The 25,738-nt window shown below is 62.3% G+C and overlaps 1 protein-coding gene across 2 annotated transcripts in view; it reads right to left on the minus strand.

The window, feature by feature from the left end:
- KIF21B (kinesin family member 21B) overlaps window positions 1–25,738 on the minus strand; it is a 44,195-nt gene that overhangs the window by 17,191 nt on the left and 1,266 nt on the right. For both annotated transcript variants that reach the window (XM_027095945.1, XM_027095943.1), the window contains exons 2-16: window positions 14,096–14,318; window positions 13,651–13,833; window positions 11,311–11,460; window positions 11,079–11,213; window positions 10,683–10,850; window positions 10,276–10,391; window positions 9,616–9,811; window positions 8,350–8,539; window positions 7,456–7,519; window positions 7,176–7,376; window positions 6,761–6,842; window positions 6,389–6,482; window positions 5,492–5,683; window positions 3,383–3,582; window positions 193–300 (exon numbers count right to left, since the gene is read on the minus strand). In XM_027095945.1, the coding sequence (XP_026951746.1) occupies window positions 193–300; window positions 3,383–3,582; window positions 5,492–5,683; window positions 6,389–6,482; window positions 6,761–6,842; window positions 7,176–7,376; window positions 7,456–7,519; window positions 8,350–8,539; window positions 9,616–9,811; window positions 10,276–10,391; window positions 10,683–10,850; window positions 11,079–11,213; window positions 11,311–11,460; window positions 13,651–13,833; window positions 14,096–14,318 (2,302 nt within the window). The remainder of the gene's footprint in view (window positions 1–192; window positions 301–3,382; window positions 3,583–5,491; window positions 5,684–6,388; window positions 6,483–6,760; window positions 6,843–7,175; window positions 7,377–7,455; window positions 7,520–8,349; window positions 8,540–9,615; window positions 9,812–10,275; window positions 10,392–10,682; window positions 10,851–11,078; window positions 11,214–11,310; window positions 11,461–13,650; window positions 13,834–14,095; window positions 14,319–25,738) is intronic.

Below are 25,738 nucleotides of genomic sequence, written 5' to 3' on the forward strand. Positions count from 1 at the left end.
CCGGCGGTGGGCTCGAGGCCTGGCTTGGAAGCCCACAAGGACCGGGCTGGGCTCCTGCGGCCGTCCTGCTCTCCCGCGTAGGGCCGCGCCTCTCCTCGAAGCACCACCGTCACCGCTTAGGCCCGCGTGGCCAGGAGGGGTGGCCAGGCATGTGGGGGCCCGGGGGCCCGGGGAACCTCGAGGTGCCCTCACCTCCTGCCGCCGCTGCTCCTTCTTGAGCTGTGCGATCTCCCGGTTCCTCTTGGTCTCTGCCAGCCGCCGACGGTGTTGCTCTTCCCGCATCTGCTTCATCAGGGCCACCTGGGATGGGGCGGGGGGGGGGGGGGGTTGAGGGGAGGCCCGAGGCCTGCGTGGAGGGGCTGGCTCGGAGGATGCCAGGCCAGGGTGGAAGCCACCAGGTGGCAGTGCCTCAGGGGGTCTGGCCCCACGTTGTCCACAGGAGTCGAAGGTGTCCCACCACCTGGGCAACCTACCGAAGGGAGCGGCCTTACTGCCGGCCCAGCCGTGCAGATGGGACCACTCTGCAGGGTCCAGCCACGGCCCCCAGTGCTCTGCTCACAGCCCCTGGTGGTCCTCACACAGAGCCGCTGCCAGTGCCCAGACATTCTGGGACCAGCCTAAGTTGCTAGAGGCAAGTGGTCCTGCCTGGACGGAGCAGCGTTCTCTCCCCCACCCGCAGCTGAGCTGCCGACGGGGCGCGTTCCCAGGCCAGGTTCTCACGGTGACAGCGATAAAAACCAGCATCATTTACTGAGCCCACACTACACGCCCAGCCCCGTCCTCATGATGATCAAACACGACAGGCATTATCACTCCTATTTTATAAATAAGAAAGGAGCCTCAGAGAGACAAAATGACTTAAAGTCAGAAAAGCAGTAAGGGGTGGCCGGACTCCCGGCCCAGGTCGCTTTGCTTCAAAATCCAGCTCTTACCATGGCCGTGGGGATGGTACCAGGCAAGGTCAGAGCAGAGCCGGCGACCAAGCACAGAGCCTGGAGCCGAGCTCTCGGAGGGCCGGCCAAAGGCTCAGAGAGCATCATCTGGGAGGCCAGAGGGGACCCGGCACAATGGGGAGCCGTGCGCTGGGTCCTTGGAGCACCCACCCCCCGGCCCCAGAGCACAGAGTGCAAAGTGCACAGGGGTCAGACTCCTTCCATGGGACGGCGCCATGAGAATCAGGTGCGGGCTGTCCCTCCTCTGCCACTGAGGCCTCAGACACACCACGAATGTCACCAGCCTGCGCTGAGGACAGTTAAGAGAGGAAATGGCCCGGGAGGGAGGCTGGAAGGACTGCGCTGGCTTCTGCCTCAGAAGGCAGGCTGTGTGTGTGGGGGGGGAGCTGCAGCGGACCCAAGCCCCGCCCACAGGGAGCTGCACGCACACTGGGATGGTGGCCCTCACATGGAGCCAGGGCCAGAGCCTTCCCGGGGAGGAACGTGTCTTTCCGGACAAAGGTCCATCTGTCCAACTCTGCCTGTGTGGCCAAGTCCCAGGGAGGTCACCACAGGGGTGGTGGTCTCAGAACGGGTGGGAACATTCCAGGCAGCACAGCACAGCACCTGAGGCCAGCACTGCTCTGAGTGTCTCCTCTCCTTAGGACACCTCTGTAAACCGCAGGGCCTGCCCCTGAACTGTGGTGGCAGGGTCTTGGGCACTGGCTCTCGCGGCATCTGGTTAGAATCCTTGACGGCTGCCCTCGGTGCTTCTGACAGGAGCCCTGGGCCCCTGCTGGGCACCCTGGGACAGCCCAAGGGTGCTCTTTTCAGCCTCTTCCCTAGGCTCACAAGAGCACAGTTAGCCGGGTAGAGCGGGGCCCCCGGCCGAAGGGCTGAGCAAGGTGAGATTGAAACCCGGGAACACGCAGGGACCCTCTGTCCCTCACACAGATCCTGGGCATTATTACATTATTTTTTCAGGCTTCAGAGCCATAGAAAGCTCCTCCCTCATACGATCTACAGTAGAGCCACCTCCCGCTAAGATGACGGCCCGCCGGCACCAGCCAGGACCGCCTTGAGAGGAGTTAGCCAGGGAGCCTCCAGGAGACAAGAGTTAGGACGCAGGCAGAGCCCCCAGAACGCTCCAGGAGCTGCAGAGTGTGCAGTGCAGCCTCCAAATGGGGACAACCGAGGCCCTGGTCCCTCCCTCCTACCACCAGAGGGCGCCCGCCGACCCAAGTCCCCCTCTTCCTCCTGCAGCCCGGATCAGCATCTGCTGGTGGAGGTCCCAGGGGCAAACCAGCTCCCTGGGGCCAGTGCAGGACGGACAGTCTGAGCAGAGCGAGACTGCCCCTTCTCCACCCTGGACAGGCTGATGGGCCCTGGATGTGTGGCCCAGGCGCGGCTGGGGACAGAGCCTGCCTAGGGGAGGTGGCTAGCCTGATGGCTGAGGGTCCACCTGTCAGAATCTGCATCATCACAGCATCATCTCTCTCCGCCGCACACCGGTCAACACCAGCCCAGTCGGGCGGTGAGGACGCAGTTACTATGGCACCGGGTGGTCCCCTCTGTGGGACCTGTTCCCAAGGCCAGCTGTCTGCAGCTCACTGGGGTCCTGTCCCAGGGCCTGGCACAAGGCTGTGGGGAGCTGGGGTACATGGGGGGCTGGGGCCAGGGCAGGAACGCAGACCAAGCAGCCAAGGGGACAGAGGACGTAAAGGCAGCACGGATCTTCGGGCCCGGGAGGGAATAAGGACCCAGCCGGACGGGGAGGCATTAGAGACAGGAGCCAGACTTGAGCGCCCCGGACAACGGCAACTGGAAAAGGGTGGCGGCAGAGAACTGAGTCTGAATCCCAGCGCTGCCCCGGGAGGCGGGAGTCACTCTCCGAGGAAGTGGCAGTGACACCTGAGCTGCGTTCTCCAGCTCCACCTCGGGACCCAATGCGGTCGTGGTGCTGGGGGACTGGCGGAGAGTCACATCCAATCATCACTACGTAATCATTATTATTATGAGTATAGGCAAATGTGGCACAGGTGGGTGGCCTCACGTGCACTGCGTGAGGGGCGGGGTCCCTGGGGACCCTCTCCTGCCCCTCCAGGGGTAAAGGTGCTTTCACCCTGGACAACGCACTAAGAGGACCGGGTCCAGGACCAGGATGGGGCTGAAACAGGCAATATCGTGTGTCAAGACAAGCAGCCACGCTGACAGCAATGATTATTTTTAACACGGTAAGTAGGTCTGAAACTACACCCCTGCCCCCCCAGCCCTCTTTTGACGCCTTCATCTCGGCCCCGCCCCCACTCACCCCAGCCCCGCCCCTACCTAGGCTTTCTTCATCTCGGCCCCGCCCCCGCTCCACCTTGGCCACGCCCCCACGTCCACTGTGGCCCGCCCCCGCTCCACCTTGGCCACGCCCCAGCCCCCGCCCCCGCCCCGGACCCCACCTTGGCCTTCTTCATCTCGGCCACCTCGGCCTGCAGCTTCTTGAGCTCCCTCTCGTAGCGAGACTGGTTCTTGAGCAGCCGCGCGTGCTCCTTCTGCGCAGCCTGCAGCTTCTGCAGGTCCCGGTTCATCTCCCGCAGCCTCTTCTCATAGTCCGCCTTGATCTTGTTGGCCTTCTCCTCCGTGTAGCACTCCATGGTACCTGCGTGCAGCGGGGCAGGGTCTGCGCAGGTCCCTGGGCCCCAGTACCCGGGCAGCCTGGGCTCCAGTGTCGGCGCGTGACGTGGGCGAGTCACACCCTCCTCCGCCCGTTCCTTCGTGTGAACAAGGAGGGGCTCGGACTAGACACCCAAGGGCATTCTAGGGACCGTGAAGGGGTGATTTCATCCTGAGATCTCTGAGCCCCTGCCCGTCAGCTTGCCATGAGGGGCCTGAGGACCACTCCCGCTGGCTCGGTTCTGACCCGTGATGGGAGGAAAGGGCCGGGACCAGTGGGACGGGGAAGAGTTAGCAAGAGAAGACAGAGTGAGTGGGCTCGGGAAAAAGGAGCGACCTGGTTCTCCACCCTTGACCTTTCCTACCTGAACTGCCAACGTCTAAGGGACATGGCAAACTAGCAGGTGCAAACCCACCTCCTCGACCTCCACCCCCTCACCCAGCAATCCTCCCCGTCTCAGTATCTCATCACTTCATTCCAGAAGCTCCCTCCCTGGAGGCATCTTTGGCTCCCTTCTCTTAATCCCCCACCAACCAATCAACAAACGCTTTCATTTCCACCTTCAAAATGGATCCGGAATACGACCACTTCTCGCTTCCTCCTGTCCAAACCATCTCTCACCAGGACCTTTATAAGAGTTTCCTAACTGGTCTCAAGCTTCCACTTTTGCTTCCCTGCACAGCAGCCAAAGCGACCTTGCCAGAATGCTTTCAAAATTTACATCACAGGGCTTCCCTGGTGGCGCAGTGGTTGAGAGTCCGCCTGCCGATGCAGGGGACGCGGGTTCGTGCCCCGGTCCGGGAAGATCCCACATGCCGCGGAGCGGCTGCGCCCGTGAGCCATGGCCGCTGAGCCTGCACATCCGGAGCCTGTGCTCCGCAACGGGAGAGGCCACAACAGTGAGAGGCCCGCGTACCGCAAAAAAAAAAAAAAAAAAATTACATCACACCCCTTAAAACCCCACACTTCCCATGTCCCTCAGAGAATAAGACAAAAATCCTTAAAATGACTGACACACCTGGTCCGACATTTCTCCTCTGATCTCCTTGACTCTAGTGTCCCCTCTCACCGTGCTCCAGCCATCGGGGCTCTCGTCATGCCACCAACACGCCCGGTGCACGCCTGCCTCAGGGCCTTGGTATCTTCTGTTCCCTCTGCCTGCAATGCTCTTCTCCTCACTCATTCTCTCCAGCACTGTCTCACCTCCTTCAAGTCTTTGCTCAGATGCCAGGTTCTCAGCAAAGTCTCCCACGACCATCCTTCTCAATACGCCCACCCCCTCCCTAGCACACCTTGCCCCCTTCCCTGCTGCATTCTTCCATGACACTTATCACCCCCTGACATGCTATAGGCTCTGTCACTTATCTTATTTACGTCCGTCTCTCCCCACTAGAACGTGCGTCCCAAAATCTCTAGCATCTAGAACAAGGACCCTCTGCAAGACACACTCAATGCATGTTTGCTGAGTAAGTGAACGAACGAGTGGATGAGTGCGTGAGTCATGGGATGAAGGGGCTGAGAGCCATGTAAGGAAGATAACATTGTGAGAAGCAGACTTGTAAATGCGATCAAAGGAGACACCCAAGGAGCAAATTCAGGAAGAAAGGCTGAGGGAGTTCACCTTCATGGGCCTGGAGGCAGGATTCTAATACTTAAGGCGATGGTAAAAATAATAGAAATGATAAACTGAGAACGCAACAAAGGGACCAGAGTTGGACACAAGGACTTTCTGACTGTGGGTCTAAGTGCACACAGTCCAAGGTCAGAATGCCCCGCCCAGAGGCCAAGGTAACCCGGTGGTGCCCTTCTGACGGGGAGGGGCCCGGGGAGGGGGTGTGTGGCGGGTACGGGGCGGGGCTTCGCGGGGGCGGGGCTTCGTGGGGCGGGGCCTCACTGAGGTTCTGCAGCACGCGGTCCCGCTCCAGCTGCGTGTCCCGGATCTTGTTCTGCAACAGGATCAGCTTCTCCTCGTACTGGTGCTTGAGCGTCTGGAGCCGCCGCTGGCTGTTCTCCAGCTCGTCAATCAGCTTCTGCTTGATTTCGATCTCGCAGGTCAGGTCGGCCAGGTCAGCCTGGTAGTTCACCTCTGTGGGGGCAGAGACAGGCTGGACCGGGGGCCGGGGGCCAGGGGCGTGGTGGAGGGGACGGGCCTTCCCCTGGCCAGCCGTGACCACTCAGTGACCAGTGGCGAGAGGAAGTGACACATCCCATGGTGGGAAGGTGCTGCCAGGTGGCAACACCCTTAAAGAGCTGCCCAGGAAGTGCGGGCCTGGGCCAGGAGCTGGGGGGTGGGGGGACCAGGCGTCCCACCCACCTCTGCTGTGCCCCAGAAGCTGATGCCCACTCGCCGTGGACGACCTGGGAGCCAGCAGGACTCTGGGTCCGAGCAGAGCTGAGGGACACACGTCCCGTTTAGAGGAGTGGGCTGCAGACCAGCCAGACCTAGGTCCAAGGCCCAGCTCTGCATCTCCCACACGGGGAGGCCACCAACCCTCGTGAGCTTGCTCTTCAGTGGTGACAAAGGGAGGAGACCTAACACCTCCGTCCAGGGCGGTTGTGAGGATGCAGAGGCCAGGCCCGTGAAGGGTACAGCTCGCCTCAGTGCCCGGCACCCGCGGGCGCTCAGTGAGAGTTTGCTGCTGCCATCGCGTCCCTGTTTCTGCTACTACTGGTTTCACGTCTCAGTTCGGCCGGGACACCCGCTGCCGCAGCAGTTTCTCTGCGCCTGCGTGGCAGGCAGCCCCGCCCCGGGCAGCCCCACCCAGGAGCACGCACGCACGCACGCACGCACCCTTGTCCTCGGGGTCGGAGTCCGAGTCCACCAGGCTCTCCTCGCTGCCCGAGTCCTCGTCCTCACGGCCGCTCTCCTCCGGCTCCTCGTCCTCCTGGGCACCAGGCGCCGTCAGAAGGGTGGGGAGTGCGGGGTGCGCGGTGCTGGCGGGGCCTCCCACCCACGCCTCCCAACAGCCTGGGCAGAGCCCCTCTATGGAAGCCTCCCGCCCCCATCCCCCAGCTGGGAAGAGGGGCTGAAAGATGGACGTCACATGGTGACCAGTCAGATACCGCGAGGCATAAGGAGCCTCTCCCCGGCGCAAGGACGCCATGGCGACCCGCACCCCGGCAGGGACATGGGGGCGGCCCGAGGTGGGCGGGGGACCCTCACCTCCTCGGCCTCATTGTCATCGGTCTCCTCGCTGTTCTCCTGTTGGAGTTTTGCCCTCTTTTTGAAGGCTTCCTTCTCTGGGCTGCCCAGGAGTGAAGGGTGGACCGGTTAGGGTACTGACCTGCCTTCAGTGTGTGGGTGTGGCGGGGGGATGGGGGGGCAAGAGCGCCTCGTCTCTAGGGCCTTGTATGGGGCTGGGCTCCGGTTCTGCAGGGATCCACTGCTCTTCCCTGGCCCCCAGCTCAGAATGAACCCTGGGGGGACTCCACCCTCCCTCTCCTCGGGGAAAGTCCAGCGTCAGAGGAAGGTGGGAGGCTTCTGCCCACAAATGAGACCGGCGCACTGAGTCCCCAGGCCACCCGGGGTACGCACAGCCCCTGCTGGACACAGGGTCCTGGGGGGAGCCTCCCCTCACCTCTTTCTCCGCTGCCTGACCTCCTTCTTCTTGAGCCTCTCCAGGTCCTGCTTGGCTCGGCGGATGACCTCAGCGGCATCCTCCATGGAGCCGGTCGGGACGACCGGGGACGCGCCCAGGGAGTAGGGACCCCGGGTCGAGGCCCGAGAGAGGCTGCGACGCAGGGACTCGTTCATGGCCTCGCTCTCCAGGAGCTTGGTCCTGCGGAAGGGAGGGTGGGGGGCGGGTGAGCAGCACTGCCTCGGCCCCAGGGCGCCCAGGTGCGCAGGGGCTCACTCACCGCAGGTCCTCAATCTCCCGGATGTAGTTCTGGATCAGAGCACCGATGGCCTCGCTGCCGTCTCCTGAGGGGGTGGCAGGGAGGAAGAATAGTGAAGATAATAAGTACAGCAAGGACCTTAGCTCCAAGCTGGTGGTCTTATATCACTGTCTCCTCCAACAGGGCCTTCTTCAAGGAGGAATCTATCAAAGAGGGACTTGTCTGTGGGCGCAGAGACACACAGGCGCAGCTGCTAACGGCGAGACTGGAAACAGGCAAATATCCATCAATAGAGGCTGTTATGATAAATTATTCGTCGCCATCACATATGGAACACTGTGCAGCTGAAGGGCATTAAGTAGGCTTATATGTTTTTAATACGGAAAGATCCCAGGACTTCCCTGGTGGTGCAGTGGTTAAGAATCCGCCTGCCAATGCAGGGGACACGGGTTCGATCCCTGGTCCGAGGAGATTCCACATGCCGCAGAGCAATGAAGCCCGTGCACCACAACTACGGAGCCTGCACTCTAGAGCCCGCGAGCCACAACTGCTGAGCCCGCGTGCCACAACTACTGAAGCCCCTGCGCCTAGAGCCCACGCTCCACAACAAGAGAAGCCACCGCGATGAGAAGCCCACACACCGTAACGAAGCCTAGCCCCCGCTCGCCGCAACTAGAGAAAGCCCGCGCGCAGCAACGAAGACCCACCACAGCCAAAAATAATAATAATTTTTAAAAATATACAGAAAGATCCCTACGGCGTAATGCTAAGTGGAAAGGGAGTCACAGGACAGTACATATGATCACATTTTCAGAGAAAGAAAACGCCGCCCTGCACGCCCCACGTCCCGGGCTGGGTGGGGGGCGGAGGGCCCAGCCTGCCCGCGCCGGAGCCAGCTTGGTGCTCCTGACTCACCGGCCTTGGCCAGGAGCAGGTTGGCCTCCTGGCTCATGAGCTGTGTGACACGGCTGTTGATGGCGTCGATGGCCTCCTGCATGGCCTTGACCCGCAGGCGCAGGGCCCCGTTCTCCTTCTGCAGCATCGCGTTCTCCCGGAACAGGTCACTGTAGCCCTCGGCGCCATCCTCCCCGATCACCCTCTTGCCCTGGGAGGAGGGGCGGGGCGAGGGGTCAGGGGCGGGGAGGGGGGGGTGATGATACTCTTCCCCGCCACCCCCGCCCCGGCCCCTCCCTCGGCGAGGCGGCCCTGCCAACCTCCCAGCGCTCAGAAACCTGCCGTGGCCCCAGTGACAACAAAAAGTCCACATTTTGTGACCAGCCACTGCAGGCCACTGTGTTCTCACTCCACCTCCCTCTCTACTGCTCACCTTCCCGCCTCCCCAGACACGAACCCGAGGGTGGGAACCCGAAGGGCCCCGGTGGGTGGCACGAAGGAGGACGGCAGTCTGGGTGTGAGACTACAGGGAGGGGTGGAGATTGGAGCACAGAGTCGCCCTCAGTCTACAAGGCGCAGCCACTTGGGCCACTCCAGCCAGCTCAGCGCCAGATCATCACATCTTCAGATTTTTAAAGGAAAACGGAAACTCCCTGATTTTCAGAAAGCATGACAACTACGTTGCATTCTTTTAAAGCAAAGGGCGAGTCACACCAAAACCCACTTGTGTGCTAGGTTCGGGCCAGGGGCCACAGCTGGCGACTTTTGCCTTAGTCGCACAGAATGGGACGCACCCCCGAAGGCACTCGTTTTTCCTGTCTCTGTTCCTTTGTACGTGGCTTGCTGGCATCCTAGGACACCCACTCCACTTCCTTTTGCTGGTGTCTCATTCATTCCTCAAGATCCACATAAAAGGTCCCCTGCTCCATGAGGCCCTCCCTGACCACCTGAGCAAGGAGGGCCAACCCTCTCCTGCAGCATCCCCCAGGCACGCTGGACCACTCACGTGGTCCCCATCCACTCTCCTCACTCTGTGCCGCAGCCTAGGGTCTTACCTGGTCCAACACGGCATGTTCAGCAGACGGGAAACCCCAGCAGAGCGTCTGCCCTACACGTGAGATCTATGCAAGCAGGGGTGTGCGCTCCCTTCTCTTATATTCTAAGCCCTGAGGGCTCCGACTTCGTATGCGCAGGTCACCCACCAGGTGAGCCTGGCACTGGGCGCCGCGGCTGGCACATGGCGATGCCCAGGGCGCGGGGAGGCCGGGTGGGGGGGGGCCTGCTCACCGCCTTGTACTCCATCAGCTCCATCTGCAGGCGCGCAATCTCGGCCCGCAGCGCGCTGATCTGCTGGCTGGTCTTGTCCTGGTTCACCACCACCTTGTTCTTGATGTTGCGGGCTCGGTTGGCGTATTTGAGCGTGTTGAGCGTCTCCATGAAGTCCCGGTCAGAGGGGCTCACGCAGGCGATCATGATGGTCTGGCTGGGGAGCATGGGGGAGTGGGGTGGGGAGTGAGGGACGAGGGCATGGCCGGCCCAGGAGCATCACTTCAGAGCAGATCCCGCTCCCACCTGGAAGCCCTAAGGACCTGGGCAGAACCTGGGACGTGGGGATCCGGACTACCTAGCCCAGGTTTCCACTCCAACAGTGGGGACCACAGCGAGGGAGGCCGTGATGTGTCATCGCCGAAATCATGGCCCTGTGTGTGTCCTTAGCGCCCCCGTCTATTTTCCCCTTTGGGCTCTAGCACCTCCTTTAGGACTATCCCTCCCTGCTGTGCAGATGAGAAAGCTGGGTCCGACCGTAGTGGCCGACGGGCACCTCGAGGCCTGCGGCCCTCAGGGGCGGGAGGGCCCCCTGTCCACTGGGCCTTCTGCCTCCAACCCTCCCACCAGTGTGCCCCTGCGCCTTCACCCCTGCCCCTCCCTGGGGTGGTGGGCAGGTACCTGTTCCCGCCCAGCGAGTCCTGGAGGAGCCGGGTGAGCTTGGAGTCCCTGTAGGGCACGTGCACCACTTTCTTGCTCTGGTCCCCCAAGGCGCTGATCACGTTGCCCAAGGCCAGCTGCGGGAGACCACAGGCGGCGCTGGCTCGAGAGCACCCAGGGAGGGAGGGGGGTGGGACCAGCGGCTCGTGAGCCGCAGGACCTGCCCCGCTGACCCCAGCAGCCCTCAGGCTCCCTGAGGGTTTAAAGGCAGATGTGTGATGGTTGGTGACGTCAGGCAGTCGGGGACGGGGGAGGGGGAAGGTCCAGAGGCCCAACAGCAGTGACACACGGGGCTCCGGCCAGTAGCCGGCCCGAGGGGGGCCTGGGGAGGGTCTGAGGCTGAGCCGGGCTGACCGCCGCGTGCCTACCAGGCCACAGTTGATCGAGATGCCCTCCTTGGCCCGCTCGCCTGTGGCCCCCGTCCGCTTCAGCCGCTCTGAGCCCGCCAGGTCCACAAAGTGAAACTTGGCGGTGAGCGTCTCATACTCGCCCGAGGGAGTGGCGCCGTCGGGAAGCCCGGTCACGGCCTCGTTCACCTGCAGGGAAGCGGGCGTGTGACTCCCGGCCCCCGCCCACCTTGGGCTCCTCTGCTCTCAGCCCCTGCCCTCGGGATTCGGGGTGTAGCGTGGCTGGGGGGCTCACACACACAGCGCATCTGACTGCGTGCACGTGCCGGTTCTCCCCGCCTGAGAAAAAGAAAGGTCCGCAAGCCGGCAGGCTCCGTCCCCACCCCGCCCTCCGACACGCCGCCGCGGGCTCCTCACCAGGTCGGGCCGGGTGCACAGGCGCATCTGGCACACGTGGATGGTGAAGATGGCGTGGGAGCGGGAGCTCTGCACGTTCATCTGGGTGCTGGCCGTGGTGCGCGACAGGGCGCCCTGCTTCAGGCACTGGATCAGCTGGGGAGTGCAGACGTGAGGACCAGCTGGCTGCAAAGCCCGGCCCCGGCCCCCAGCCCCCAGCCCCCAGCCCCCGGGCGGCTCCTCAGATGCTCACCTCCTCCTGGGAGCTGACGAGGCGGGCGGTGACGCCCGTGGTGTAGATGCCGCCGTTGGCATCCTCGTGTATCTTGATGTTGGACCTGCGGTGGCGGGCGTCAGGGTCGCGGGCGCTGTCGAAGAGGTCGAGGATCTCCTCGTTGTAGAGCTGTGCGGGCGGAAGACAGCCGCTGGGTGCAGGTGGGTGCGGAGGGGCCCCGGGGGCTCTCTCTCGTGTCACAGGCCAGCTCTGCTTTGCAGGTGTGGAAACCAGGCTCTGGGAGGCAACCTGGCCACCCCCGGTCCTCTCTGGGGTCTGGCTCCGGGATCTTTCCCCTGGACAGTGTAGGGCAGCTGGGCCCCGGGGAGAGATATCCTGAGAGCCCTTCCACTCCCCAAGGAAGTGGCACCCAGCGCTCAGCCCTGGTGGGGGGCTAAGGACCTGGTGGGGACAAGGGGACTCGAGTCCTCACGTGGACGAACAGCATGTGACCGTGGTTGGGGCAGAGCCTGGGATGTTACAGGGCAGGAAAGGGGGGTGGGGGTGTGGCTCCAGGAGGGAGGGGGGTGGAACTCAGTGGAGAGCTGAGCAGCGCCCTGTCCTATCCCTATGGTCCCTGGGGGCTGAGGAATGTGGGATGGAGAGCAGTCTGGGGACGCCACCACGGGAGGTGGCCTGGCCAGGAGCAGCACCCCATTTCAGAGGGTCTCAGGCTTGCACACTCTTGTGTTTGGAGTTGCTGGCAGGGAAAGTTTCACCTGCTGGCGTTTGCACCATGCAGGGGGCTGGGGCTGGAGAGCAGGAGGGATGGGGCAGCTGGTCAGTGGCCAACAGAATCCCGAGGGGGGAAGGGGCAGGCCACAGCCCTCGGACATCCGAGGCTTTGATGGCCTTAAAGGGACAGAAATACCCCACAGGAAGGGGAAGAGGAAACGGCAGGGACCGGTGCAGACGTGGGGGCCTTGGTGTCTGTCTGTCTGCCGGGACAGACGCATGGCATCATTTAACCCCTTGTGGGTCACCCTTTGGCATGGGTTTTCTAGGTACTGAACTGCTCTTTGGGGCTTTCTATGGCAAAAGGATGGAGAAAGGAAAAAACAAAGAGATGAGGAAGCTTATAGAAATACACAGCGTAGGACACGCATACACACAAACATATATACAGACACACGCAGACACACACACACATACGCACACATATACCTACACACATACACACACATATACACATGCCTCACACAAACATGCCCCTACACACATCTACACATATGTATACACACGAACACACACAGAGACACAGACACACGCACATGCCTACACACACATACACATATATGCACATATACACACACAGAGGCAGACTCTTTATCAGAAGCAAAAGTCCAGAAGAATAAAGAGAAACTCTCAAGGCTACAGTACAGGTCCCCTAGGGGAAAGTAGCCACGCTGCAGGCCCAGGAAGGAGCCACGCTGGGGCCGGGGTCGGGGGGCGTGGCGGGGGGGAACACGAGACCTGGGGACGGCTGGGGCCACATCTCTCCCCCCGAGGACAGCCTGGGTGCAGTCTGAGCCCAGGGTGGCCCCACACCCAGCAAACGTCCCAGGACCGGGGGTCCGTGGGCTGGTGCTGCCCGGTCCAGGTGTGCTAGAGCAGGAGCCTGGGGACACCCGGCCTCACGGGAAGTACCCAGGCCCGCCGGCCTTCCTGGAGACGCTTCTGAGAGGCCCCTTGGCAGGCCAGAGGTCCCCTCCCCACCCCCAAAGTCCCCAGCTGCCACGGTCCCTGGGCTCAGCACCCGGACATCCTCCCAGGGAGAGGCAGGGCCAGACGCCAGAAAGGCCCCTCAGGAGGACCTTCCTGCTCTGGGGTTAGAAAAGGCTCAGAGGGTCAGGAAGGACCTCAACCAGAAAGGGACAGGGCAGGCCGCTCTGAGGCTGGGGAGGGCCCAGCAGAGGCCAGAAGGGGCGAGAACTAGAGTCTCACTGTTGCTGGGCAGGTGCTTCCTCATCATCCCCTGAAACCCCTAGGAAGTAGGTGTCGTCACCCCCATTTTGCAGAGTGGTGAAACGACTCGCCCAAGGGCACACATCTGGTCCGTGTCGGAGCTGTAATCAGTCAGGGTTTGAAGAGATCCTACAGGTTCTCACTGACTCAAGCTCCGTCTGCGGCAGGAAGCCCCTTCAGTGTCCCACCAGGTGGCCCCCCGGCTCTGGCGAGGATACTTCCACAGCAGGAACCTCCGTCACATGCAGATGCCTCCCCGGCTCCCCAGGCTCTTCCTGCGGCCCTGGCAGGGAGCCCAGCTTCCAGGCCTTGCTGCCCCCGTCTCCCTCCAGCCCACCCACGAGGCCACGGTACCTCCAGGAACTGGGCGCTGACTTTGAACTCGGGCCCGGCCACCCCCTGCTCCTGTGCCCGCCGCTTGCGCTCAGCGATGCCCCCGAAGAGGTGCGCGATGGCCCTCGGGATGATGCCCTGCTCCTCCTCCGCCATCGCCACGTCGAAACCGGTGCCCATAGTGTACGTCTTCCCGGCCCCCGTCTGCGTGGGCAAAGATGGAAGGAGGGTGGCACCCAGCACCCTGGGGGCGCCAGTGAGCCCCGGACCCCGGCTGCATCCCCCTCATTTACCTCCCAGCCTGGGTCCCTGCCCGGCCTGGTCCCAAAGCCGCAGCCAGCAACGCAGCAGCACGCTCGGACCACAAAACCGCAGCTGCATCTCAGCTGCTCTGAGCGCGGCTCTGTCTCCCATCAGACAGGGAGCCCGAGGCAGCAGTGGCTGTGGGTGGGACGAGGCAGCTTACCTGCCCGTAGGCCAGCACCGTGGCATTGTAGCCCTCGAAGCAGCCCTCCACGAGCCTGCTCACGCAGGTAGAGTAAATCTGCTCCTGCCAGGTGTCCAGGTCGAACACAAAGTCATAGGTGAAGGCCTTGTCCTTCCCCAGGAGGACCTGCGGCTCCCCCGGGGTGACTGACGTGCAGATGTGGCAGCCCTCAATCTTCTCTTTTGACAGCTGGGGCCGGATCCTGCCCGGAGTGGGGGGAGTCCTGGGTCAGACCCAGCTGCGGGGGGACTGCAGCCACCGTCCTCCCTGTCCTGCCACCAAGCCTCCACCCCCCCAGGCCCCTCCTGCCCCACAAGCGGGAGGAGAAGGAAGGAAACCCAGGATGAGGGCAGCTTTGTAATACTTCTCTAACAATAACGGCAATAGTAACGTCAACGCCCCCCGAAGCAGCAGCTGCTAACATTTTGTGAGCACTCTGTGTATCCAGTCTACGTTAAAGGCATTTTACCTAAATGAATTCATGTATTCGTTACCATAAACCGGCGAGGGATGTATGATTTGCCTGATTCTACAGAGGAGAAAACAGAGGCTGGGAGAGTTTAAATGACTTGCCCAAGGTTGTGTAACGGACCGTGACAGGTCTGACTGACATGAAAGCACACGCTCCCGACTGGAGCGCGTGAGTCTGTCCCACGGAGCGGGGGAGAGAAGGCAGCTCGCCCCCTTCTGGGGAGGCAAAGCCCAAGACCAGGCAGGGGAAGGAAGGGCGAGGCCTGGCTGCTCCCCCGGGGGCTACGTTCCACAGGAGACCTGCATCTCTGCCCAGGCCTGCGGGGGCTGCAGGGATCCCGCAGCTCAGGACCCGCCCCCCTCTACCAGATGCCGGAGGAACAGTCACAGGCACAAGCTCTTTCCTCTCAGGGAGCCAAGGGCGCCAGACCAGGCACAGCCCTGCGGAGCAGGTCCAGGCAAAAGTTGGAGAAAGGCAGGGACCTCCAGCAGGGGCACCAGCCACAGAAGGGGCCGCATCCCGGACCCTGGGGGCTCCCCGCTAAAGAGGAAGGCAAGCGGCATCAGGGCTAAGCGGGGGGGGGGGGGGGGGGGGCGGCAGCCTTGGACAGGGCCGTCTCCATGCGCCGCCCCTTCCCCTCTTCCAAGCAGCCACTGCCGGAGGAGGTCCCCATGGCAACCAAGTGTGAGTCAGTGAGCATGCGTGTGTCGGGATTGGCGGGGAGCGCCTCCTGATGCCTAAAGTAAGGCGGGGGGTAGGCTCCGCGCTCATGGGCTCACAAAGCCAGCCCCTCTGCCGGCCTCTCACAATGAGCTACTTGTCAGCATCCCTCTCCCTAAGCCAACATTTACCAAGAGAAGAAAAGAGTGCGAGGGCCAGGCCGGCAGGCGTCCAGGACCTCGGGGCGCCTCGCTGCAGAGGCGGGCCCTCCAAGCCGCCATCCTGTCCCTGTCCCCGGCTGTCCAGCCCCCGAGGCCCCTCAGAACTGCAGGCCAGGTGAGGTGCTCACCTGGGCCTGCTACCTGCACTTTGCTGCGAGGGGGTTAAAGAGGCCGGGGGAGCAGGTGGTTAGAACCCCAGGTCCAGTTCACACCCATGGTTGGTGGCCTTCCTTCAGCAGCCTTTCCCCTGAGGTGTGGAAAGGTCCTCACACCATGGAGGCTGCCAGGTCCGGACGTCCAAGGAGGCTACCACCCCCTCCCCCCATCCAGCTGTTCCGGGCCAGGCTGAAGTGAGAATCTAGCTTCTCAGTCTCTCCCAGACTGTTTTCTGGCTGGGAAGGGAGCTGTGGCTTCCACCCATCCTTTCTGCACCTGCAGACCAGAAACCTGACCTGCCAGTAAGACGCCCAGGCTGCAGCGCTCCCACCTACACCGCCGGTGGAGGCGGCTGACACACACGACCACACCGAGGGGGACGCTGTGGTCCCCACCGTGGATGAGGAAATAGATGGCGCCCGGCCAGTCGCAGGCAGCAGGGGCAGCAGGGTCTGAGCCCGGGCGGTGCGTGCTCTGCTGCTTCGATGCTCCCGTGCTTCATGTGGCTGAGGGGCAGGGCCCAGCGTGCCAGGCAGTGACCTCAGAGGGGACCGGGCTCAGGCGGGAAACCAGGAGCTCGGGCCCGGGGGGCCCAGGGTGTCCAGGGCTCCCAGGGGGACGAGGGGCCTGGCGGGGGGCAGCCTCTGAGGCCCCTCCAGCTCCCACAGACACCCTCCCTGCCACGTGGGCTGCTTGCGATGGGATTTCTGGATCCAGTTCAAACACCATTTAATTACCACAGGCAGATGGCAATGCTGGTGATTGGAGGAAATTGAATCAGGGTCCCAGGAGCCAGTGGGAGCAGGGGAGGGGAGCAGCAGCCCTGCCGGGCAGAGTCCGTTGACAAGGGGCCAGCTTCTGCCCCACCCACCAGCCCCCAGACCAAGAGGGCGGCCGGAAGAGCAGCCTAGGGGACAGGGCGTAGAGGAGGGACCCCAGGTGTCGCGGGGTCAGCCAGGCATTCACCCTGGGACCCTCCAGAGCCTGGCACATCCTGGTGTGGGTGCTCTGCAGTCAGAGAGCCAGCCCCATTCTACGCACCCATGTGCTTGGCAGGTATGACGGGTGAGTACTGCTACGCAGAGAATGGGGTACCAGCTGGGGGACAGAGGACACGGGCCCAGGATGAGTCACTAGTTACCAAAGCCACTGACCTGGATGAGGAGGGGAGTGTGTTAGTCCCAGGAATGGGCCTTGAATGAGTAAGCGGAGATGGCGGCAGAGAGAATGAAGATTGCATGGATGCTTTCCACGTGCAGGTGCTGGGCCAGGCACCGGCCACGGACCACCTCACTTAAGGGAGGTGATGAGCTAGGGATTTCAACGTCCATTGTCCAGAGAGGAACGTCGAGGCTTGAAGCAGTTGAGTCACACACAGTAAATACAGGGAAGCTGGGAGTCTGAAGCCCGCGGCTTCTCCACTTGTCCAGCTGCCTCCTGCCCGGGAAACTCAATGTCTAGGTGGATATATAAACTCCCTCCACGCATCACCATTAGGGGCAGGAGGCAGCCGGGGGGAGTCCTACCACAGCCTCACACATGCGCCAGGCTGGGCTCCGGCACCCAGCTTCAAGGCACAGTCCAGCGGGGGCGGGCATCCTGGGGCGCCTGCCCACCACACCCTGCCCAGTGGAGAATCTGAACCCAGGCCCTGCAGGCAGGAGATAAAGACGGTCCCTGGACAAGCCCCTGCCCCATCCTCCTGTGGTCCAGGAGCCCCCGCTTCCTCCTGTGTCATCTGGACGACCTCGTCCCAGCTTTAACTTTCTAAGAACTCCATCGCCCTCCCCTCCGGCAGCTCCTGTCCCGGCCCCGCCTGGGGTGAAGTCACTACTGTGGGCTGCCCTGAGAGCTAGTGGCCCTCCGCCAGCATCACCGCCCCAGATGAGGGGAAGGAGGCTGCTTCCGTCTATGTAGGGTGGCAGGATGGCAGGATGACACCACTCCCAGCCCTGTTCCTCCCTTGGGGCGTGGGCGGGAGGTCAGGGGTGGGAACCAGGTTCCAGGGTCTTGCCAGTAAACCATGGACGCTGCGTGCTGTGGACCAGATGCAGGGCCGGGGTGAGGTGAGTGAGGTATTCGCCTCAAGTGCAAAATTTAAGGGAACATGAAAAAAAGTAATCAATAGAGATCATGATTTAATGCAATGTTTGGAAACTCAAGTTGGCAAACCGTGCTGCCTGTTTTTGTCAAAGTTTTGTGGACCCAACGTCCAGTATCATTTCTGTCCAGAGACCCCCCTGAATGTCACCCATGGGCACCTCACCCCAAGCCCCATCCCCCCTAAACCTCCCCATCCCTTCTCCAGGTCCTGCAGGGGGAGGGCGGGCGGACGGCCCCACTAAGAAAGGCCGGGAATCTCCCAGAACAGAGCCCGGTCTATTCGCCACTCGGCAACCCGCAGAGAGGGCGGTGGGAGGGGGCGGGGGCGGGGGCGGGGACGGGGGCGCGGAGAAAGGGGCGGCGCTAGCTCTTCGGAGGCGGGATCTGGCCCAGGGTCCTCGGTGCGCAGCGGGGCGGGGCTGGGGGGCTGTGGCTGGTGATTTTAGTATCTGTCCACACACGCTGGCGCAGAGGGACTGCGGGCGCTCGTGGCCGCCCCCTCGCAGGCTGATGCTCCAAGCGGGGGACAGAGGCCGCCAGCCCGAGCCCAGGCCTGCGGCAGCCGCTGAGCTCAGCGGTCCCCGGGCTCTTCGGGGAGCCGGCACAGGGCGGAAGGGGCGGACAGGGGAGACAGGCAGGCCCGGGAGATGCTGATACCGCCCAGGAGGAAAAGTCCCTCCCTCAAAGGGTAGCCGGCCGGAGCCCCACACTCCACCCAGTCCTCGGCGACATCACACAAAGCCGGCCAATCATCGGCCAGGGCTCCGCCCAGTAACCTTGGGCTGGGGGAGGGGCAGTGGGTGTAGCTCAGCTTCTCAGGTAAAATCCGTCCTGCCTGATCAGCTGCCTCCGGTCCCTCCTCTGATCCCTCATTGACCTGCCCCCAAATCTTTGCCCAGAATTCCTAGGGATGCGGCCCCCAGGCTCTTTCCCCTCGAAGAAGTCTTACTTTTCTCTAAGAGGTAATAGGCCGTGATATTAAAATAACTAACCAAGAACTGTTCCAGAATCCTAGAAGATTCTTCCAGCTGTGGTGTATGGTCTGATTCCTGACACCCTTTTTTGCTGGGACCTGGAACCCCATTACATCTCTGCTGACTCAATTCCCCAGTAGGTAATAACCCCGCACTTAGGGAGTAAGATGCCTCTTTGCTGGTCGCTGTACCTGCCACACTTTGCACACGTTCTAAGGGGGGTATCCCCCCCGCCTGCCCCAATTTACAAATGAGGGCTGAGAGAGAAATTAACGCAGCTCAAGGTCACACAGCTAATTAGTAACAACGTCTTCTAGGAAGACCACCTTTCCTGGCTGTGGGCCTGAAGATTCAGTGCAGAAGGAGGGAGAACCAGCCCGCATGCAGCTGCCCACCAGTGAGTAATGTCACTCTGGGGGCTTCCAGGCTGGGAGACACCCTGTCAGGCCTCACCTTGAAGTCTCTGAGAACCACAGACCCGGAAGAGAATCTCCCCTCAGATGGCCACGGTCACCCATGTGACTAGTTAGTCCCTTTGGAAAAAGCCCCAGGGATATAAGCCTATCTGCTCTTTTCTCCTTCAGGACCCCCTAACACCTTTCTGGAACCCTGAATAGGAGCCGCTGGGCAAGTGGGTCAGCCCAGGGAGGCCCAGAGAAGTAAGGACACCCAGCTCCCCGTCTTGGGGTGTGATGCTCCCAAGGTGGCCCAGATTTCACGGCCTCCCCTCCTCAGGCCAGCCCACAGTCGGCGTGCATGGCTTCATCTGGAGCTGGGCTGTCGTGGCCTCCGTCGTGTGTGTGTGTGTGTGTGTGTGTGTGTGTGTGGCAGGGGACACTGAGAGGAGCCCCAGGACCTCCTGTCTGCCTGGCCCACCAGATCACTCAGCCATGCCATGACCTGCCGGGGATCACCTCGTCCCCATCAGTGACACAGCCAGACCAAAGGGGAAATCAGCTACAGCGGGAGGGATTCAGATAAGCTGGCAGAAGGAACTTCCCGCCTGCAAAGGCTGTGGAGCCCTGGGAAGGGGAGCCTGGAAGAATGTGCAACCTTCCTCCTCTGGAATCATGGTCACTGACACCACCCGAGCCTCATCTGATAAGGACAGTGCCTAATATCTTTTGAGAACCTATGCGTGGAGCTCCTTTACATGCATGAACATATGTCATGTGTAAAGACCCATCTTTACTGAGGCCCAGAAAGGAGAATCTGAACAAGCCCGAAGTCACACACTCCTAATGGTGGAGGTGAAATTCAAACCGAGCCTGACTGTGCCCAGTCTGGCCTCACCCTCTAAGCAGCCCTGGCGCGGAGAGAGGTGGGCTGGAGAAAGATGATCCTGCTGCCAGCTGCCAGCAGGGCTGAGAGCTGTCTGCTGGGGAAGCATTTTCCCATTCCGTAGTGAAGAAAGCCAAGGCCTGGGCAGGGCAGGCAGGGGGCCGAGGACGCAGAAGGCTGCTTCCCTGCGTGAGCACGGCGCCCACCTCCCTCCGCGGCAGAAAGAGGACACCCGCACCCACTTTACCAGGCGTCCTCTCCTCTCCCTCCTCCTCCCACCGTGGCAGCCTGCCAGCTCCGGGAAGGCGGCTGGAAGCAAAATCCCTGCTCTCTCTGGGGAGTCTGCCTCCCAGACACCCGGGGGCTTCCCGTGGGGGCCAGTCCTCTCTGAAGCAGGGTGGCAGGTCCAGCCTGGGGTGCTGGCCCTTTCAGCTGCAGGGGTGCAGTGTGGGGAGCCCCGGGACAGCCAGAGGGCCCTGGTGTCCCCCCGCCGGCCCTTCTCCCGGCCTCCCAGACCCTCCCCAGCCCAGCCTTCCTGAGGCTGCTGCAGGGAAAAGACTGGCTCTGAACCCCCAAACAAGAAGGCTTTGTGCGGCGGGGTCAAAGGGCATGGGTTTACAGAGCTCAGCCTGGTGAAAGGGGTCTGTCAGCCCCCTCTGCCTACTTCTGCCCTCACACATCTTCCCGGGAGCACAGGGAGTGGTGCAGACACTCAGAGGGAACCTACAGGAAACCTGGGGTTCCGCACACCGACCCTACTCCCTCCTGAGGATGCCCTTAACCTCTCTCTCTCTCTCTCTCTCTGTTCATTCAGGGTTCTGGCCACTGCCTTCTGAAGAATGCCCAGACAGGCCGTCCAATGGGGGAGGGCGCGGGGAGTCTTATCCATACCCCCCCAGGGCATCGGGATCTCAGCTGGGCCCAGGCACCCCTAGAACAGCCGAAGCCGGCCCGGGGGAGGAAGCAGGCGGGCGGAGGGGCTGGGAGGGCAGGAGCTGGAGCGAGGAGGGGCTGAGGGCGGCCAGACCCGATCCGGAGCTTCACAGGCCCCTGCCTGCTGTTGGCCACGCGAGCCTGCAGGCCTGTGAGCCTATGAGCGGCAGCTCAGGGCCTGGCCAGAGGGCGTTCCCAGCTCAGGGAAGCCGCTCAGCTGTGCTCCGGCATCCCGGGGCATCTGGCAGGGGTTTCCCATGACCTCCCAGGAGACGCGGCAGAGCCCAGAGCTGTGCCGGCATCTGCATCTGGTGGGGGACAGCTCAGTGGGGACTGGGCCCTGGGGACACTCCCCTGCTGAGGAATGCACAGCAACAGGCGCCTGGCCTGAGCCTCTCCCCACCCCGCTGGCCCTGGTCCCCAGCCGCCCTGCCAGGCTCTCCTCGGGGCACCTTAACTCCAGCCTCAGGAAGGACCAGTCCGGCCTAGAGGAAGGACTGGTGGCCTCTACCACCACTCTGATGGCGGGCTTCCACCGAGGATGGCAGAGGGGTAGGGGCTCAGGCATCCGGGGGTCTGGGGATGGGGAACCGTGGCCCTCCATCCCTTCCACCCGCAGAGCAGCCAAGGGGAGAGAGGGAGTGCTCCAGAGGACAGGACGCTGCAGCCAACAGTGCTGCCACGGGCTGTGGGCTCCGTGGCCCCTGCCACTGAGCTCCACTGCCCCATCCCCCTGGGACAGAGAATTAGCCCCCGGGGTCAAGGCCGAGCATCCCTGCCCCAGCAGGAAGCCTGGCAGCCTCTCAGGGCCCCGCCTCCCCCTAAGGAGCTGCTGGGCTAGAGGTTAAAGGAGAGAGACAGGAGCCCACGGACACTTGGGGTGGGGGTGGGTGTAGACTTGGCTGTCCTGGAACTTCCCTAGAGGGTGGCGAGGTGGCACTCAGGCAGGAAAACAAATTCCAGGGGCAGCTGTGTGAATCTCAGGAAAGGGGAGAAGGGTGGCTCCCACCCAGTGGTGGGGGGAGGAACTCCCCCAAACTAGGAGCACGTGGGGACAGGCAGCCCACAAAGAAGGCCCAGCCGGCCTCACCCGCCACATCTGCGCAGCCCTGTGTGCCTCCCCGAGTACCTTCCCGCGTTCGCGGTCACGGCCATGACGTGCGGAAAGGGCTGGAGGAAACGGAGGCACAGAGGTGCCCAGAAAGAGCGAATCAGCAGCCGGATGACGAGGCCACGTGGAGCAGGGTGAGGAGCACGTGCTTGGAAGCAAGGGTGCCCCGGGTCCAAATCCAGACGCCTCCATTTACGGCTGTGAGCCTGTGCCCATCTCCACCTCGCGGGCTTCCGTGGGACAACGCAGGCGTGACACCTGGCGCTCAGTGAGCGTAAAGGAAATGACAGCGCCCAGCCCCGCCCTCCCTGCTCAGTCCTTCCATCACAGCGAGCTTCCTGCAATCAATCATCAATCAATCAATCCAAGGGCTGGAGGTGAATTCCTCTTTCTACCTAACAGTCACTGTGGCTTAACCTAGAGAGACACCGCTTAGATACGCTTTAAGGGCTTTTTTTTTTTTTTTTTTTTTGTGCGGTACGCGGGCCTCTCACTGTTGTGGCCTCTCCCGTTGCGGAGCACAGGCTCCGGACGCGCAGGCTCAGCGGCCATGGCTCACGGGCCCAGCCGCTCTGCGGCATGTGGGATCCTCCCGGACCGGGGCACGAACCCCTGTCCCCGGCATCGGCAGGCGGACTCTCAACCACTGCGCCACCAGGGAAGCCCAAAGGCTTATTTTTAAAACATTTCATTCGCACTTCGCTTCTCAAGAGTCACCCTTTAAGGACCGGCCACCTTCTACTGCATCCAAACCGCTCCTCTTCACAAATGGCCAAACCAGCACAAAGCGCTGATCCCATTCTACAGTGGGTAAAACTGAGGCCCAGAAGGAGAAACAGAAATGGGGCCCCACGACCCAGCCAGTAACCGACTTCGTGGGCCCCAGCCCTGCCCTCTGCCCGCACAGCTGTAGGAATAAGGGTGCCAGGAACATGTCACCTCTGCCACTTCCTCAGCCCCTGCCCCCACCCCCCTCTATGAGGTCTTCAAAGGCTGAGAGCCAATCAGGCAGGCTGGCTGGGGCGGGGTGGGGGGCACGCTTCCGGGGCCTGCGGTTACTACACTGCACTTCCTGGTGATGACATAAGCCCTATTTCTGCAGCAGAAGCCCGCCACCAGGACTCTCAGGTCTCCACTGGCCACAGGAGGCCCTGCCTGGGCCTCAGTTTCCCAGGTCTGTGAACTGGACAGGAGGGGCCACAGGCGGCACTGGTTGGCCCTGACTGGCCTTGGACTCCACCAGAGTGGGGGCAGGGGGCGGGGAAGGGGGTTTCTGAGGCACGGCATCCCCACCCTCACTCAGTTTTTTCTGTCTTCAGTGTCTTTGTCCCAAACCACCGATTCTCTTGATTCAAAATTTAGACGGACACTGAGACTTCAGAGGAGCCTGGATCCAGGGGAATACCTGCAGCTACAGAACCCGAGCGAGAGAGCAGGGGTGCCATCTGACTGTCCCGGGGCCCCTGGCTGGTGCGCCCCATGCCCTTTCCAGCCCCTGCCTGACCCTGCAGTGTCCAGGGATGGATGTGGAACCGGCAGAGCCCCCATCCCCACCCTAGCAGACTAAGGAAGGAAGCTTAAGGAAACCAGGCAAAGATAAGGGGGAAGGGGGTTAGGCCACCCTGAGGGCTCCCCGAGGGCTGGGGGCTCAGAGCTGGGGGCTTGAAAGGGTCTTAAATAAATGCACCACGTGACTTGGCTTCCTTCCCCAATCTCAACTTTGCCAACTGGCATTTCTTAACAGCCACCCCTTCCCCTTCTCCCCCCACTGGTCAGGCCTATATTTCTGCAGCCTGGGGCAGGTCAGCTCTCCCCAGGGTCCCCCCCAAACCCCGGCCCCAGGTAGAAGCAGGGCCCTAGGCCAGCCTCGGAGCTGAGAGAGTCCTTATCCTACGAGGGGATTTATGGATAAACGTATCACGGGGCAGGCTGGAGGGGCTGGCCTGGGAGTCTCGGTGCAGAGCTCAGGGGCAGATGGGCCAGACTCCAGGGTGGCCTGGGGTGGGGCTTTGGGGTCTGCTCACACGCACACCTTCTCCCCTTATCCCACAGCCCCAGGTCCTGAAAGTCGCCTCCTCTGGCTCTGCACCCCCTTGGCCTTCCCCATGGCTCCGCAGACAAGCCAGCTTTGATCCTCATCCGGAGAGATTATAGGGCCAAGAGCCCTGGGCCTAGCACTTCTTACCTAGTCTAGCAGCTCCCGGACCTCCACCCTTACACATACACACAACACCCGCCCCCCACCCCGCCACCGCCCAGACCAAGTCTGTCTCTTTCCCGGCCTCCCTGTCTCAAGAGTTGGACCCAGGGCTTGCCATTAGTTATTCTCAGTTAGATATAAGAAAGGGTTTCCAAAAAGACAGCTCAGCGCGTGCTGGGCTAGGCTCTTGGCAATTCCAAATCCCTGGGGCTTCCCAGCAATGCTCTACGCTACTCCAGCCCACCACCCAGTCCTTTAAGTGGGACAAGCGATTGCCGAGGGTGGGGATGGGGGGTTGAAGGGGACCCCAAAGCCCGGAGAATTCTCCCCTACAGCCCCCCAGTGGCACCATCTGCTCCCCGTCCCAGCCCCAGCCCAAGCCAGGTCCTGTCCTCAGCTTTGTGATTAGAAACTGGGCTCTGTCCAGGCATTGTCTGCCCTCCACGGCCAGCTGCGCACGGAGGTCTGGCGTGTGCCTGGCTGGGCGCTTGGGCTGGGGTGGGAGGGGAGGAGTGGGTGGGGCCTTCACCTTCCAGGAGGGCCTGCAAGCCCGGCTCTTCTGATGCTCAAATCTCCCCACCCCTCCAACCAGATCAGCAACAGAGGCAAGGAGTGGGGGCGTCCGGCTCCCCCCAAGGCCATCTCCATGGAAGCAGAGATGACGCCTGTCACTGGCAGAAGCTGGAGCAGTGGGCAGGCACAGTGCCCTCTGGGCGGGAAGGGTCCCGGGAACTTCTGGCGGTGGTGGGAAAGGAACACCAGCTCTTCCTCACTCTGCACAAGGTGCCAAGGCCATGGGCTTTCCCACGTCTTACGCTGCCCCAGTCTAGCCTGGGGGCCCTGCTGGGAGGGGGGGGGCTTTGTTCGGCTCTCTCGGGTAAGATGGAATCTAAAGGAAAGCCCCCTGGGAGGGGCACCCCCAGTGCCCTCCTTCGCAGGCCCGGTTCAGTTTCCTTTTATGATGCGCCCAGACTCTCCCACTCTGCTGCAGCTGTCTTATTTACGTTTCCCACTCCCACACTCCCACCCACACCGTGCCCTCGCCCTCGCCCCTCCAGGGGATCCTGCCGCAAAGTCAGCCACGCAGCAGCCTGGCCCCGCCCAGCCAGCCCACCGGGCACCTTTGGGGCTCCTCTTTGTCTCAGGCTGTCCGGAGTCAACAAGTCTGTGCCCAATGATGCTCTGAGTGCAGCGGGGGACGTGGGGGGAGGGCACCTCGGTCTCCCTCCCTCAACCCCAGAGCTGTGGTCAGCAGTCCCCGGACCCTCTCCGGGCTGCGGAGGGCTGGCCAGGTGGCTGGTGTGTGTGTGGAGGGGGTGGTGGCACCTGCCCTGGGGTGTTTTCCATAGTCATCTCCGAGTGACTGCCCTGGAATCCTGGAATCTGGGTCATCTACAACCCAGGGAAACCAGAGACCTGCTCAGACCCACCCTAGACCCGGTCTCAGACTCCCACCCCCATCACACAGGGCTGAATGATGTCTTCCACCATCCCTTCATTGGCGATCAGTC

The sequence above is a fragment of the Aethalodelphis obliquidens genome, unplaced genomic scaffold (genome assembly GCF_003676395.1).
Source record: "Aethalodelphis obliquidens isolate GAN/ISIS:26980383/991018 unplaced genomic scaffold, ASM367639v1 scaffold97, whole genome shotgun sequence".
In the NCBI taxonomy this organism is placed as follows: Eukaryota; Metazoa; Chordata; class Mammalia; order Artiodactyla; family Delphinidae; genus Aethalodelphis; species Aethalodelphis obliquidens.